This window comes from Vicugna pacos, chromosome 11, assembly GCF_048564905.1.
Source record: "Vicugna pacos chromosome 11, VicPac4, whole genome shotgun sequence".
NCBI lineage: Eukaryota > Metazoa > Chordata > Mammalia > Artiodactyla > Camelidae > Vicugna > Vicugna pacos.
The window spans coordinates 81,787,838-81,804,626 of NC_132997.1; the positions used below are offsets into that span (position 1 = coordinate 81,787,838).

Genomic DNA, 16,789 nt, shown 5'->3' on the forward strand with positions numbered 1-16,789 from the left:
TGACAATTTGTTGTATAAACAAGCATTGGGGCCGACATTTAGCAAGCTTCCTGGTTTCCACTCTTAATTGCCAGTTTTGTGCTTGGATACTTGAGTTATTTACATATTCATGAGATTAGAAATCAGCTCTGACATTGGGAACTTTCAAGCACATGGAAATCTTGCCAAAGCAGCATGGTATACAATGTTCAACATATTTCTTACAAATAACTGAGTGCCTCTTTACTTAATACAGTGCCTTTGGGAAATGTGATGGCATTAGGTAGATACTAGTTTCCTAAGTGTTTGTGCTTGTGCAGAGATCGTTTGAATATCCCCAGTGGGTTTAATTTGAAAGATTTGTTTTTCTTTTATTTCAGTCTTGCCCTTTTGACATTAAGGGGCTGCTGGGTCTGTTAAAAAAAAAACAAATAAGAGATACTGTGAAGACAAATACTTTAATATTTAATGGCTTACTGACTTACTTGATTTATTATAATCAATAATATTTTCTGAGTACCAGGTATCGGCTCTTGCTTGCTCCATCCATTCTGGTTCAATAGTACCTTTTAGTGATTGACTAAGAGGATATTCAACACTGTTGAAAGTATCTATAACTTCAGGGACTGGGAGGACACTGGATTCCTGTTAAGGTAGCCCTGTGTCTAAATCTGGTTATAACACAGCAGGTGGCTACCTCCCAGGTCTTTGAATAGTACATCGGCTGCCATCTATGTGATGCTTGCTATGTGCCAGGCTCTGCCTTAGGTGCTTCACCACGTTATCTCAGCATCCTCACACAGCCCTGGGAGTCAGGTATTGCTAGGACTTCCACTTCTCGGCTGGAGAAACTATAAAGTTAAGTAACCACTGAAGGTCACACAGCCATTTACAGGGCCTGACAGCGTAGAGAGCTGATGTTCTTAACTTGCTTGCTGTGTTGTCTATCACTGGTGAGAAACCAACGTGACTGAGTTTTAGAAAATGCTGACATCTCTTCCCTTATCAAGTCATCATTATTTCCCAGAGAATTCCTGGCATTCAAAGCAGCCATGACGGGTAATGGCCCTCTGTTAGGGCTCAGTCAGGAAAGTAGGAAAGATTAAAAAGAAATAAAGAAGTTGTGGACTTTTTAAAAATTAAGAATGGATATGAAACTTTAAATAAAATTGCAGGACTGGTAGAAAGAAGGGAGAGAGAGAACTAAAAGTAGTTCTTTTTTTCTAAATACCTTTATGCAAGTCACTCAAGTTCCACTGTCTGTGCCCAACACATCGGCAGGATACTTTTCCTTTTCTATCCATATATGATTTTAACTCATACTCAGCCTTCATGTAAACAGAGAATGCCACTGTTAATACTCAGGGTTTCAATTATATATATGCAAAGGGTCTCCTTATCAAAACACGTTCTCTTCCTTTAAACCCATGTTTCGGTTTTAAGTGTATCTTACACATATTTACCAAAATACTGAAGTTGAGGCCAAAGTGCAAGGCTTCAGATTTCTTTCTTTCATAAGCAGTGATACTTTGGAATATAGAGGAGAACAGAGATCATGCAGGTCCCCACGTGGTATTACGTGGACTGCTGACTCACCAAGCTCCAGAATCAGGGAGGTGATATAAACCCAAGAACATTCTAGAACTGCCACAAAATGAAGGGTGGCCCACTAAACTGTCCTAAAGGTTTTATCTTCCCTCCACAGATCACTCATTTAGATGCATTTTTTAAAAATTCACAAAACAATTTAATGTCTCCCAAAAGAAAACTGACAGGGAGATCCATGAACAGGAGAAAAACAAAGATGATGGGGAAGTCAGAAAAATGAGGGGAAAAAAAATGACTTGGGGACAACTACAAGGCAACAGATGAGGTTTACTTGCCCTGCACAGCTTTCTGTTTTAAATTTTCAAGTTAGTTATAGACACTTACAAATAAGAAAGTACCACATTTCAAATAAAGCAGGATTACTTCTCTTAAAAAACTGGAGAAGGTCTGAACATTGGACCAGCCACCCTCAACAGCCAGACCAGCAGGCTGGAGCTTACCAACAGCCCCACCCACCCCACCCCACCCACCTCTGTGAATAAACACCTGTTCTCCAGTCTCCCGTGGCTTAGACCCAGCTGCTCTGTTCAGTTAGATGTCCTGCTTGTCTGTGCAGGAACTGAGTTCATGGCCTAGAAGGACTTGGGCATCCACAGGGTGGGGAGAAGAAGCCCACTGTGGAGGAATGGAGGAAAGTAGTTCCTCCTGCTTGTGGTCAGAGGCAGCAGGTGCATCTGCAGAGCTGCCTGAGGAAGAGGCCTTGGCAGCCCGGGGAAGCCCAGCAAGGGGGCCTCTCCTTCCAAGCTCCTAGGCAGTCTGAGCCCCAGGAGCATCCGCGTCAGTTTCACAGCCTTGCAGACTCTCCCTGGTATAGATCTCTCCACGGGGCCGCCCCGAACAGAGGCCACGAGCCCCGCACCCCAGGGTGCTCCGCAGAGCTGAGGCATGTACCTAGCCTTACACTTTTCCCCTGGGTTTTTGGTTTTTTTTTTTTCGTTTCGTTCAGTCACATCTGCGCTTTGTTTTCTCTCATTTCCCATGTTTCCCAACACATCATGTTTAGTGAGGTGTTTAAGACAGACTGAGAGATGCTGTTGGAGGCGATGTTTTATAGCACAGTTTGTACACTAGTTTATTGCCAAATTAAAATAAAGATGTAATCTGGCAGACTCGGCCTGCTGCTAGGCCTTCCTTGGGAGGCTGTAACTAAGCCTGCACGGAAGCGAGAAAGTGGAGGGAAAACCAGCAAGAAAAGGAAGCACTCTCTCTGTGCTCCTGGCTGCTGGGTCTCCAGATGCAAAGAAACGAGAGGAACACGCAGAATGTTCGGTCTGCCTACTGCTTAATTACAGAAATAAAAGGTAGGTCAGTCCAGGAAAGTGAGCTGTTGGTGCTCCCGTAACGAATGGCCTGGAAGTCTCCATAGCGTCCATAGTGAGTCACTGCTGTTTTGTGAGAAGCCAAAGGCATTTGACTGTACGTGGCAGGTATGCCTCTGCCCACAGGGCATGACATTTCCATAATGTCCATAATGCTTATTTTTCTGGAAATTCTGGAGGCTTTCCAAGGGCACACCCTCACGTAGACCTTTGAGAGGCCAAGGAGTCTAGCGCTTGCGTCTATACCCTGTAAGTCCCCCAACCGGGCTTCCTAAGAAGTCAAGCTACTTCCTACAGAACTTCAAAGGGAAAAAGCCTCCAAACCTTTTCTCTTCAGTCATTCTCGTGGTGGTGGGAGAGCCACATGCCGCTTCAAGAAAGCTCTGACCTCTTGGTGACTACCGAGACATTTCATAGGTAGATTTTTCTCTAAGAAAAAAAGGCTAAAAGAGCAAAATATCCTGATTTTATGAATTTGGAGGGCACTTGGCCATATACATGTCTCTCTGATTAAAGGATTTTTTTCTTCTTTTAATCTGGCTTCCTACGGAACTGATGGCCAGTAAAACTCTATCTTGAGCCAGAAAGGACAATCTGCTCAACCAAACTCTTTAAAAGCTCACGTCAAAAGAGCCTCCATTGAGAATTCAGACACGCAACATGAAATGCGGTCAGAGCAGAACGCCGCAGCCCACATGGGCTCTCTCCTGCGAGCCAGAGACCCAGACCCTGTCCTCAGGGCCCCCAGGTCTCAGTGAAGGTGAGAAAACACAATGGCAGGGAAAAGTAACGGCAGCTGTGTATTCAAAGGAGGGAGCATGTGCCTGAGAAGACAGGACAGCAAACAAGGGAAGAGAGAAGAGATGGAGACACTGTTCACAGGCGAGCTCAGTGGGAGCTGACACCTCAGTGCGATACTTCCTAACAGCACTTTCTGCCTGGGGATTTTGTTCACCACAGGCGTGTGGAAAACAGCATCCAGCAGAGGGAATCCTAGCACGGCAGCACCATCTCAGCTAGGGGTTCTGCAGCGGTGACTGTCACTGAAACGCTGATGAGCGTTACTTATGCGAAAGAATGCATGTTCCCATTTCCCAGGCAAACACAGTCACTGGCCGCCAACACCAGCATGAGCCCCACCTTGGCACCCATTGCGGCAACTCATCAGCGTTAAAAGCTCTGTGATTCATAGGTGATTGCCAGCTATTATTTCCATATCACTGAGCCACATGAGTGGCCGAGACCCCGCCACTTGACTTCTGGCCAATGCCACCAGCTAATGGCTCATCTGATGGCTGGAGCCTGCACCCCTCCCTGCTAAGGCCCCACGCTGCTCGTTCTGTGATCCAAGCCCTGAGATATGCAGTTCTTCTCCAACCTCGACTCATATTAGTAGGTTAGCCACAACTTTTTTCCCCTCAGGAAGATTTATCCTTCATTCTCTTCCAGAGAAACAGAGAGCTTAGTAAAAAGGCTGGCTTCTGTCCCTTTGCTAATCTCCAGAAATCACCATCAATTGAGTAGAAAGCCCTAATAAATTTCACATAAGGTTTTATTCCAGTGGCTGAACTTAGACATGTGATACCAATGAGTGGTTTTTCCCTTTGGGAAAATTCATTAACTTCTCAGATTCTTGATTTGTTAGCTACACACAGAGCAGAGTGTTAAAGCTTCTTCTGCCTCTGAGATGGTAGAATTCATTTGGTCTATGGTCACAAAAGACATTTCTTGGTCCAGACCAGGACTACTGTGATATCTTCCTAATTGGTCTTCTTGGTTTTGGCCTCATATTATCACAGTGCATCCTAATGTGCAAGCAGATTAATCCTTGTAATCTATAGCTCTGGACATACAATTCCACTGACTAAAATGTTCAAAAGGCTCCTAATTGGGAAAACAAAAATTATTTTGCCTAACAGTCAAAGCAGTCCCAAAAACTCAAAAGTAGGTTCCAGGAGTACATGTATAATTAGCTTTCCCAAATTTCAGTTTCAGCCAAAAAGATACATTCACAATCCTGTTAACATAGGTTTTCTAACTTTACAACTTCATATCATTGTTTATGACATTCCTCTTATGTAAAATGTGGCCCTCCTCCCCAACAGAGAGATGACATATTCATCAAGATCTAGGTGAAGTCATTTTATAAGACCTCCATCTCCTAAACTTCAGGCTGCCAGTTTCACACAGGCCATCAGCTCCTTTGACTGGGTAGGTATTGCGTGTGAGTGAGGGATCTATCTGCCTTTTGGCCCCTCTAACACTACTAATGAACTCATGCATTTTTATCCTCTTTCCCTAGATAAATTGGATACCCCTTGGTGTAGTTATTTTATACCAACAGTGCACGATACTGAGCACCGAAACCAGACATGGTACCTAGTATTTGTTTTTGTTGTTTGGTTGGTTTTTTCAATCTCATTGGAAGCGCACCTGCAATTGTAATTATCCATGAAAAGAGATTTTAAGGCAAAGAAAGCCAACACCAAGTACTGCTCCTATACGTGATGAGTTGGGGCCATAACCCCACATGCCCTGACTCCCCCAGGGACACCCACTCTGCCACAGTGCTCGTGCCGGAGCCACCGTCTGAAGGGCTGGCACCTAAAGGGTTACGTTTTGGGGCCTTCCCTCCAGCATAACTTCAAAGATGCATAGTTTTCACTTAGCCAGGTAAATCTGGCCCTCACTGTGCCTCTGGCATCCAGGGGAAAATTAACCAACTGTCAAGTAAAATACAAAAACCCAGTGGATTAAATGACTAATACTCTGTGTCCCGAGCCGCTCAGCTGTGCCTCTGGTAACTGCACCAGCCTGCACCAGATGCACTGTGGCTTGACTCCAGGAATGAAATTGTACATTCTGCTGAAAGGGTAGCCGGGCTGCTCAGGAGGAAAAAAATACTAATTGTAAATCTTTTCTATTTTTAGGCTTAATGTGCATTTTATTTGGCAGCAAGGGCAGCATGAATAAAACTCTAATCCTAAGAATTTTAATTTGCTTCCTCAAAAATACTCCTGTCTGTAGACTTTGGAAAGTTTCCTATACGATTCCCCTCCCTAGAGGAAGAAGAACCCCACCCAAACAGATAAAATCCTACAATAGCCTCCTCACTCAAGTAAGCCCAGGATTTCGTTGAATATATGTACTTTGTAATATATAATTTCTCTAAGGAGAATTCTCAGAGTGACCTCACTGAAACATGCATTTCACAAAGAACATTTTAATATTTTTACCTATTTTCCTTTCAGCTTTTATGGCTAGAAGCTCTCCTGCATGTGCCTGTGCATGTTTTATTTCTTTTAATTTTACTCTGATTGTATTTGCTGTTGTTTGCCTTATATTTCACCTGAAAACGCAAGTTCCTTAAAAGCAGGAACTATATGTATTTTACAATGTATCTGTACATGACATATTCTGTAGCACTTACCCCATAAAATACATACACATATCATGTATGAACACGTGCACTCACACACACACACACACACACACACACACTAACAGACATAATAGCATAACTTCATTCAATGTTTTCTTAAAAAGTGGAACTTTCCCAAGGATCTCTCTGTCCTGAATGGGTTTTTCCTCAAATTACAGGGCTTGTCCCTATCCTTGTTTACTAAACGTATAAAGGTATATAGTTATAAGACCCTCCCCCAAAGATTTGTTTTTCTAATTGTTGAATATATTGTGCAGTGTTTAATACATGGAACTCTTAAAGCTGTGCACTTACCTTTATTTCAAAAATCTGAACTCAGGGCCAGTATAGGCTGAGCTCAGTGTTTAGTAAAATTTAAATGTGAAAAAAATAGTACATCCGTTTAACAACAACAACAAAATAAAGTGGACCTTTCTTCGACCCAGCTGCCAAGAGAAGAAAAGTCCTGAGATTACCTGATTCAGAATAATGTTATCTATGTACATTATTATTGCTCTCTGGCCATTTCTCTCACTATTTTAGCAAATCACTAATGTTCCTAACCTTTTCAGGGCCAACTTGAAGGGCATCCACCTACTCTTTACAGGGTCTGGTAAAAGCCACGGGACCCTTATTCCAAAAAATGCTCACATCTCCACCTACACAAAACACTGTCTTAAATGCCATGGAAGTTAGGGGCTCTTTATGGGTTGAAGCTTTCAGGTTGAGAACTGCTTCCCCACAATGTCTTCCTCAGTGTTTGGCTTTTCCTTTGTATGCTGTTTCAGATGCTTACACAGCTCAAGCAAGCCCCTCTGAGGTCCACGTTGCTGCCCCTCGCCCCAGAGACACAGAGTTCAGGCTACTGCACAGAACAAAGGTGACCACTGAGAAGAAATGCAGAGATGATTAAGTAGCGGTTTTTCCCTGGGACAACCATGTGCTGTTGTCTCGAACAAGGTTACGAGGCTCACCTTTTGGTCTTGGCTGTATGCCAGAATCCAGTCCTCTTGCTTGGGATGGAAAAGCAAGCTCTGGATGTAAAAGTTCAGCCGGTACTTTTGATAGGTTGCCCCTTCATCTGAGCTGATCAGTAAACTGCTCTCAATCTCTGGGTCTGTGAGCAACATGATCTGCAGCAGAGAATTGTTTGGGAAAGAAAAACAACAGAAAGTTAAGTTTGCAGATTTACCGAGCTTAAAAATAGCTACATTTCTGACAAGGGAGGAGAAGGGAGCAGGCAAAGAACGCTTGGCTAAACAAAGACCTTGACTCCATCACGTTGGCTCTCCTACCCCTTGGACCAATGCCATGGAACTGTCTTCACTAAGAAATTAAAGAAGCAGGGCAGGTTGAAAGGGAGGAGGAGGAAATAGAGGAGTGTATCTTCTTCCCTTCTATAGGGCACCTTGGTGTTTCCCCAAGGTTACTTCCTTAATCTGAAATGCTTCCCATTATTCCCCTAACCTCAACTCTCCTTACTGAGTCTCGTCTAGTCTCCATTTTGGGGGGTAATAGAGCAAGACTTTTCAGTCTTTCATACGAAATGTAGACAGAAACAAAAAGAGGATGGAGTCCACTGTTTTTTCTCTCCTACCACAAACCCTCTTGTTCACATCAACAATATCTCTTTTCATCCTGCCTTTAGCCTGATTTTCTGAGTCTCGAGTCAAAAGCTGGGCATTCAAAAGCCTCAGGGGTATTTTACAAAGGTTCTTTCAACACCTGCTAATCTATGAAGTAGTTTACCTACTTATTTATTGCCTATGTACCCCCCTCTAGAACACAAACCCCGTGAGAATAGTAATAGCTCGTATTTCTCTACCAGGTGTACTCCCAGCAGTTAGAAGGAGGTTCAGCATATGTTATATACTCAGTCGATATTTGTCAAATGAATGAATGCAAGTTAATGGAATGAATGGAACAAGTTTTCAGAGTAGGCCTGTGGATTTAGAAAGATGCCCAGAACAGTCTGAGCATCTCACGAATGGAAGGGCCGTGGAAAGAGTAGGTAGACGCCCTTCTCAACCTGCAGCCCACCGACAAGAGAATATGCTACACGCGTGTAAAAATTCACAGCTGCAGAGGGTTTGTGCTCTCTCGTTGGGATGGTTAATCTCGTTTTCTGCCTCTGGGTATGTGTGATAAAGCACCTTATTCCCAACTCTCCGCAGGTTGCCTTTTGTGCAGGCAAAGTGCGCACCTATGCCTCTAGACAGGTGGCCTTAATGCTACCCATTGACTTCTTCCCTATCAACTTATTAATTGGCACTTTCTGAGTCTGGTTCAGAGAAGCATGAACGACGTGCTTAAAGTGTGGCCGTATGAAGACAAATCACTGCAGCCTGGGGTTTAAAGATTACCGGCTGAGGATGCAGCCATTTCAGGAAAAGAAGAGAGAGAAAGGGAGGGGAAAAAAAAAAAAACAAAAACAAACTAGAGCCATGTCATAAAAGAGCCAAGTGCCAGGCAAACACAAGGCTTTCTCAAGCTTCTGGAGGCAATCATATTAAAACCTCAGAATAGTTAAGTGTCAGCTTCCAAAGTAGCGTCCTGTCACTGCAAATGGCACCTGAGGCTCGCGCACCAGACGCACTCAGCCTGAACTGCGTTTATGTTAGCTGGCATTGAAGGCTCCTTGCTCTTCCTTCAGCCTGCTCTTCTTGGGAGAGGAGAAATGGCCGTGGTGGCTGTGGCTGTCAGCCGCACTCTGGCCAGGATGGAGAACACACATGAAATTGGAGACTAATTGCCTCTTATTCCACATTCTGGTGAGGCCACAGTCCACCGACCATCAATTCTGACAAAGATGTAAGTTTCTCTGTCGTGCATTCACCAAGCAGACAGAGCTCCCTCTTTGAGAGGCTGATGCGGAACCATCAGGTAATCTGCTAACTACAAACTTGCATGGTTTAATTAAAGTCTATTGTACATATTAAGCAAGGATGGTCAGATGGCTTCTAAATTCACAAGCATATTTCCAGGTGATTTCATATTTACTGGCACATAAAAGCTGCCATTTTCCAAATAACAAATAAGTCATCAAATGATCATATTGCTTTGTGTCTCCAGCCACAATTAACAATAATATACAACCACCTTTTACACCACTGCCAAAAAGTAATCTCCACGATAACAGAAGGAGGCTCAATTTTACAGAGCATCTATTGTCTCAGGCAAAGTGAATTTCTCCCCCCTCTGATTTTCTATTTCCCTGTAAACCAGAGTATGTTTTACTTTCTTCTCACAAGTGCAGACTCACCACCTGCTCCTCCTGGCAGACTTCTTAACCAAAATAAAAACCCTGGGCCTAGAGAACATCCTCAAATCAAGCTGATTTTTATTTATCATTTATTTAAAATATTTCTGATAATAATGCTCTAAGTCATCAGACTGTATATGATATTCCACATCCAAATAATAATGGATGGGGAAGGCAGAATAATGTAAATATTTTCAAACATATGGATATTTAATATTGAATAAATAAAATTCCTGGATTCTTTGGCTTTTCTTCTGAGTACTAAAACTATGTAGACCAAAATCTCACCATCTCTATATAGTCTTCACCTAAAACCCTCTATTTGGGAATCTGACATTTTGGAAATTATAGAAGACGTCAGAAAATTCCCCCTGAAGATGTATCTATATTACACAAAACTTTCAGTGATTCCTCTTTCAAATCTCTGCTCCAATCCACTCAAAGCAAACAGGTCAGTCTGGATCCACTTTTGTTTAGCCATTTTTATTGCAAAAACAATGCTGTAAGACTGCTAACAGAACCCAAAATAAAAGCAGGGGAGGATATAGCTCAAGTGGTAGAGCACATGCTTAGCATTCTTAAGGTCCTAGGTTCAATCCCCAGTACCTCCTCTAAAAACAAATAAATCAATAAACCTAATTATCTCCCTCCCCCACCCCCAAAAAAACTAATAAAAAAAATAAAATCAAAATAAAAGAAAAACAAACTGTTTATGATTCTACCCTTTTGACGAGTTAAACCCCCTTCTATTTCTTTATTCAAAGCTACAGATCATTTCATGGAGTTTTTTTTGCTGCTTTTCTTTTCACTTAATATTATGGTCTATATTCATTTCCACCTGAATCACACACACACACAATTACATACACTAATACACACCACTGTGTACAATGTATTTCAATTACTTCATCACAACCTTCACCACAATTAGGTTACAAATGGTACAGTGGTTGAAACGTAGTGAATACTTCATGAATTATTAATTGAATAAATGCAATCTTACGATTTCAGTCTTCAAATTTAAATTCTTTAATAATTTTGTTTCAAATGAGTTAAAGTTTGCTGTCATTTGTAGGTTATTAAAAGTAAACATATTAATAAACACAGATTTTAAAGTAAGATCTAAACAGAAAATGTTTAGCCCATTTGAGAAAAAAGATACAATGTAAATAATAAGCGTGATCCAATCTTTATACATAAATGACATCATTTATAAATAAAGTCCTATCTTCTCAAAAAGTATTCTACTAGGAAATATCAAAATAGTAATTTCAAGTCAGTGAATACGCCTCAAAAAATAATAAACTACATTCCTTAAATGTGTTCAGTGATCCCTTTTTTTTTGCTGGTTTGCACTGGTTCTTTACCTGCTTTTGGCTCTTCATAGGACTTTGAATAAATGGTTTAACCCTTTGCATTCTGGAATACGATCTGAATGACAGAACTTTAAAAGGTCTTTATAAAAGGCGTGCCTCCAAACTTAGCAGGATTCCTGAAGTGAGCTCTCTAAAAGGAGGGCTTGTTTGCCTAGCATGAAGCTTGGTCCATAGCAGGTCCATACATCTTTGTAGAAGAACAAACTAATGAACAAATGAGTGAGTCCTCTTTGTCCCTACCTTCTGCTACAATGCATTTCACTGAGCCCTGTGACACTGAGCATCCGAGTCCTCGTTAACAAATTCCTGCTGTTTTACTTGGAAACAGAGTGTAAGGACAAGGGGAAGAGTCTGTCTTTACCAGGAAGGTAATTATTCTCTGTTCAGATCAGCCCAGGGGTGATTAGAACTCCTTTACTCATGCCCTGCAGGGTGTGCAGAAGCTGCAGTGACTGCACTTGCAGATGAACTGTTTTCCATAGAAAGTCAATAACGGGGACACAGGCTCCCACCACCCGACTCCAAGCAATGGCTCATCATCCACTTCAAGAGAAGGAAAAACTTTATTTGCTTTTCCTAGCAGTGACCAATGAACATGAAATGCAATTCATAGATTTCAAATATGTCACTTCTCCTTTTTTTTTTTTTGTTATTATTCCTTCTGAAAGCTCAACATGGTCAAAAACTAAATGCGTTGCCATTCTCTTTGACCTGCTCCAGAATCAACATATGACTACACAATCTAATTCTACAAACGGCTGCCTGGCAGCTTTCTGATCCTTCTAGGTATCTACTCAGGACATTTCTCCCAGAAGAATGCTCCTTCTATTTAGTTTTCCAGATTCTTTTTCCAGGTGTGTTGCTTGTGGAATTCCATTATGTACCTGTTTAGACAGGGTGGAGTTAATAATAGGCAGCTTCACCACCTCTAGGCATATACTGTTTCCCCACCATTTCTTTGATCCTAAAGCAAAGAGTATTTATTTTACATGTCGTTCGTCATTTGTTTGCTCATTTGTCTACTCCTTGTCATTCACAGGCTGGAATCAAGAAGAGGTCGTGTACTGGGGATATCTCTCTTGTTTTGCTCAAGGCTTAACTCAGATACCCATACCTCAGGTGCCTAATAAATATTTTCCATAATGACAATGACAAACAGCAACAGTAGCAATTGGGTACTCTAGTTATGGAACCACTTTATATTCAGTGTATAAGAGGCTATTTTCAAACCTCTGGCTCCAATATGTTTAATAAAAAAACAAAGTAAGCAAAATGTAATCAGAGCAAGCAAACAACTGGCTGACCAACTTGGGTGGAAAAGCTGCCCATTCACCTCTCGAGAGGAGCAATTATCCTTCCCAGATGCGTTCAGGGTGAGAACAGTAAGTGCTTATCAACTGGCAACTGTTTGGAGGACACCATTAGGGAGAGTTACCCAGGATCCCAGAATGATTCATGAAAGGAAATCAATGAAGTACAAACAATAGTGAGAAAAAGAGAGGACAGTGATTTTTTAAAAAAGGTTCAATCAAGTAAACACTGAGAGAAAAGAGTCTGTAGAAAGATGGACCCAGTGTGCAATCACTCTTAAGTCCCACTCTCACCCTCTCCTCCGAACTCAGTGAAGCTCACCTAATGCTCCACCCACAGTCATTAACACAAAGTAGGGTCATTCAACAATACTAAGAGAATGTTTGGGCAATAGACCATTTACTTATGACCTAAAGACTGCTTCAATGAAATTACAGGGAAACTTTTGTATTTTATGTTATAAAGTTACTTTTAAACTATTTTTTTTAAATTAGGGCTCAAAGACTTTAAATTTTCAAGGAGAAAAAAGTATTTTCAAGAAGTGTATCAAACAATTTCAGTCCCTCACACTTCTCTTCATAGCCTCGTCAGAAGACCTGACCTATTACTTGTTATGCAACCATAATGATCATTCATTCAATACTCCTCTTACCAAATCCACTAGGGTACATAGAAGAGTAAGATTCACCAGGAATGATACCACATGGGTAACACTCCTTGGAAGATAATTCAAGAAAGAAAGCTTATCGAAGATGGCTTCTGATTTCTCTTCAGACTACTGAACACAACATTCTCCTCTGAGTTAACTTAGAGAATCTCAAACTGAAAAGACTCTGCTCCCATCACTGTGACCCTCTATGTACACAAGGGCAGGTTGATCTGCAGGGCTGAGCGTGAGGCTCTGAACCAGACACTTGTTTTCCCCAAGAAGAGCCATGATCAAATCCTAAATCTGTGCACTTCTTCAGAAAAGAGAAAGCTGAATTTAGTGAATCCCATTCATGCCTGAGAAGAAGGAGGAAAAACAAACCATAAATACACCACTAGAATCAAAATATGCCATGGGCCAGACTCCAAAAATGGATTTGAGTTTCATGTCTGCCGTATCTGTCACACCATTTTAAAGAGCTCTCCACTCATATAATCTTTTTTTTTTGAGCCTCAGTTTCATCATTGAGGGTAGTGATATAAAAAATGTTTACATTTATTGAGCATCTGCTGTGTACCAGCACTCTCTAAACCTTTAAAATATATTACTTTACTAAATTATTAAAATACTTCAGATAGATAGTATGTCCATTTGATGGATTAGGAAGTGAGGCTTTGAGGAAGGAGGTAATTTGCTCAAGGTCACATAATCAGTGGTCAAGCTCTCTACAGGGTACATTGCACATGTTTGCCTATGGATCAAATAAGATCATCTTTGTGCAAGCAATGTTGAGTTGTGTGCAAATGTTACTGCAATTATTTGACATACAATGTCACATTTAGTACTGTATGTTCTGATAAAATATGATAGTTGAATTCTAAAAAAGAAAGAGAAAGAGATAAACCTTGTATTACAAATACCTCATAAAAATATTGCCTAGATGGGAAAAAGGTGGGGGCAGTAAGGCACTAGGAAATAGATAATGGAGATTCAATAACAAGAAGATGGGTAAGGTATTTCTGAAGAAATAAAGATAATTTGGGGAGGGGAGACTTTAAATATAAATCTGTGGAATCAAGATACCGAGTCCTAGTCCACATTCAGACTTTTCACCATGTCCCTGGTCTCCTTTTCTTTATTCATCTAGCATCACTCCTCCATAAGACTGATTTTGTCTCCTCATTAGTATTGGTGAGAAAAAAAAATGACAGAAATGGTCAAAAAGTTTTAACTTGATGATACATTACAGGTAAGGAACAAACATTTCCCTACAAGCTTGTTCGCAAAAAAAAAGTATGCTAAAACCAGTAAGAATCATCACAATGTGATTGTTTCCCTAATAAACAGAATCCTATGTCTAACTGGCATTTAAAAAAAAAAACCTCATTTTGCTGGAGAAATCACTATTATCATGCTAAGGGGATAGTAGGGAATATGGAATATTCATTAATACTTAGAATTGTGTCATCTGGCTTTTAAAAAATGGTATTTGAAAAGAAAAGAATGATGTGCGAATTTGAAAGACGTTTTTATTATTGCAGTCACTATGGAGACTGGTTAAATACCTTGAGAATATTTGAGCTGCCTTAAAAACCCCAGCATTATCCATAGCCTCTGCTCAAACTCAGTCAGAACTCACTTCCATGGTCATTACAAGTCCCAGAGTAACTTCTGTCTTAAATCCCCCAAGATCTATGAATGCCAAAAGGTTACATCATTTTAAAGTGTTAGCTGCCATCAGAGGGAGCCGTGATGCTGGGAGAAACGGACATTCATCTTTGCTCGTGGGAGACTTTACAAGAAATGATGTTCATTTAATGAGAAGAAATCTCTTTATTCCACTAACATGATAAAGGAGAGGAGCTGAGGAGAAAGAGCGGGAAAGAGAAGCTATCAGTATATTTTAACATTGATTTAGGTGAGGGACACACCATTTTGGGTAAAATCTCTAAGTTGGGCATTTGATTTTAGAGTCTGAATAAATGTCAAGTTGAAAGTCAGGAAAATGAAAGGAAGAGCCCATAGGAATGAATTCATTCTGAAAATCAGTGAACAGAACGTACTCACATTCTTCATCCTTTGCTGTACTTGTATCGTTATACAGGAATATGTTTTAATTTTACTTACGTATATTAATGCTTCATGGTAAACGGACAAATACACTCGGGTGCATTGGGGAAGATTAATGAGGTCTCAGCCACATGAGACCTTGCTAATGTATTTGGCTACTAAAGCTTTTCTGACAAGGCGATGGAGAACACCAGGGGTTTCTCTCCAATAGGATTTGCAGATTAGTGAAGTGAGACTGGCCTCTGTGGCTCCACTGCTGCTCTCAGGAAGATGGGGCTGGAGGGGACCATCCGGGAAGAGGTGCCTCCAGTTAACAAGGCGATCCATTTCATGTAAATTTTCTTCTGAGTTCCTTAATTATTTAATGACAGACACTGATCATCTCAAGTTGTTTTTGAGAGGCAGAACAGGGCGAATGTGCTTAATCAGCCGGCCCCAAGCATAATTACATCCTGCTGCTGTTTCTCTCTCTGCTCTCATTTCTTCTTCCCCTTCCGTCAGAACAGGCAATACAGCGGTGCGATGTTTTAAGATGATTTTTCCCCCATGATTGCGTTTTCTCAGCAGTTCTATATCTTGGACTAATTCCATCTCAAAATAGCAGAACTCCTATGGGATATCAAGAGAAAAGGACCTCTCTTCCACTTATTTATTGCTGTGCCACAAACTACATCAGAGGAGTGGTTTAAGACAACCATTTATGTTGTTCAAGGTTTTGGTGCTCAGGAATTCTGAAAGTGCTCAGGTGGCAGTCAGTCTCAAATCCACATGAGGTCAACTGCGGTGGCTGGAACTGAAGGTCCCCCTTCTAAGATGGCTTCTTCCTTCATGTATTTGGTCTTAGCCTCTCTCTTTCTCTGCATTGCATCCCACGTTCCAGATCCTTTTCATGTGGCTTGAACTTCACATAGCATCACAGTTTCATGGTTGTTGGATTTCTTAATTGGTGGCTGGTTCCAGTGTGAGTGTCCCAAGAGCAAGCATCTCAAGGGACTCGGGCGGAAGCAGCATGTCCTCAGAAGTTCCGGACATCCATGGTGCCAGATTCTACTGACAGAACACATCACTAATTCCGAAGTCGATTTAAATGGAGGAGAAAAACAGACTCTCCTCTCAAGGGGGGACAGACATACTGACACAGAGGATGGCATAATTGATGGCAGCCATCTTGGAGACACAGGTCCACAACTATTTTCTGTACAATATGTCACTGATGGTTAAAAGAAGGGGGATGTGACAAAATATTATTACTATATTCAATATGAATTTAAAGTCTTCTTATAACCATAATATATCTGGAATATAAATAATTTGAGGTTATCAGGTTTTTCATTGGGTTTTGGCTGTGAAATAACCATTACCTTAAATTCTTGAAGGCTATAAATTCTCAACCTGATATCAGTTCAAGGTGAATATTTATTGAAGCCTAAATGAATTTTATTGTTAGTCTCAGAGACACCAAGAGACCCAAGGTCAAGAAATTCCTGTCTGTGGATTTTCAGGGTACATAAATCACCCAGATTGAATTATAGAAAAATAGGTCTGTTAAGTGTTCATTAAAGTATGCATAACTGACTCTTCAATAAGAGAGCCCATATCCAGGCATTGCAATCCTATCATTTAATTAAGGGTCTCATACTATAAAAAATGGATTTCTAGTAAAACCAGTTCTTATCCCTTTATGTTCACCACAAAAGCACCAATATCAATTACAACAGAATCTAGCAATTGGAAACAGAATATTTATTGTTCTCTTGGGTCTTAAAATAAACTGATGGACTTTTTAGGTAGCCT

At 41.0% G+C, this 16,789-nt stretch overlaps 1 protein-coding gene across 11 annotated transcripts in view; it reads right to left on the bottom strand.

Moving 5' to 3' along the window:
• SORCS1 (sortilin related VPS10 domain containing receptor 1) overlaps positions 1–16,789 on the bottom strand; it is a 468,902-nt gene that overhangs the window by 165,559 nt on the left and 286,554 nt on the right. For 10 of the 11 annotated variants that reach the window (XM_072971853.1, XM_072971845.1, XM_072971844.1 and 7 more), the window contains one exon: positions 7,302–7,460. In XM_072971853.1, the coding sequence (XP_072827954.1) occupies positions 7,302–7,460 (159 nt within the window). Of the gene's footprint in view, positions 1–7,301; positions 7,461–15,052; positions 15,283–16,789 lie in introns of those variants that run through there. The other variant, XM_072971852.1, reaches the window with a different exon arrangement.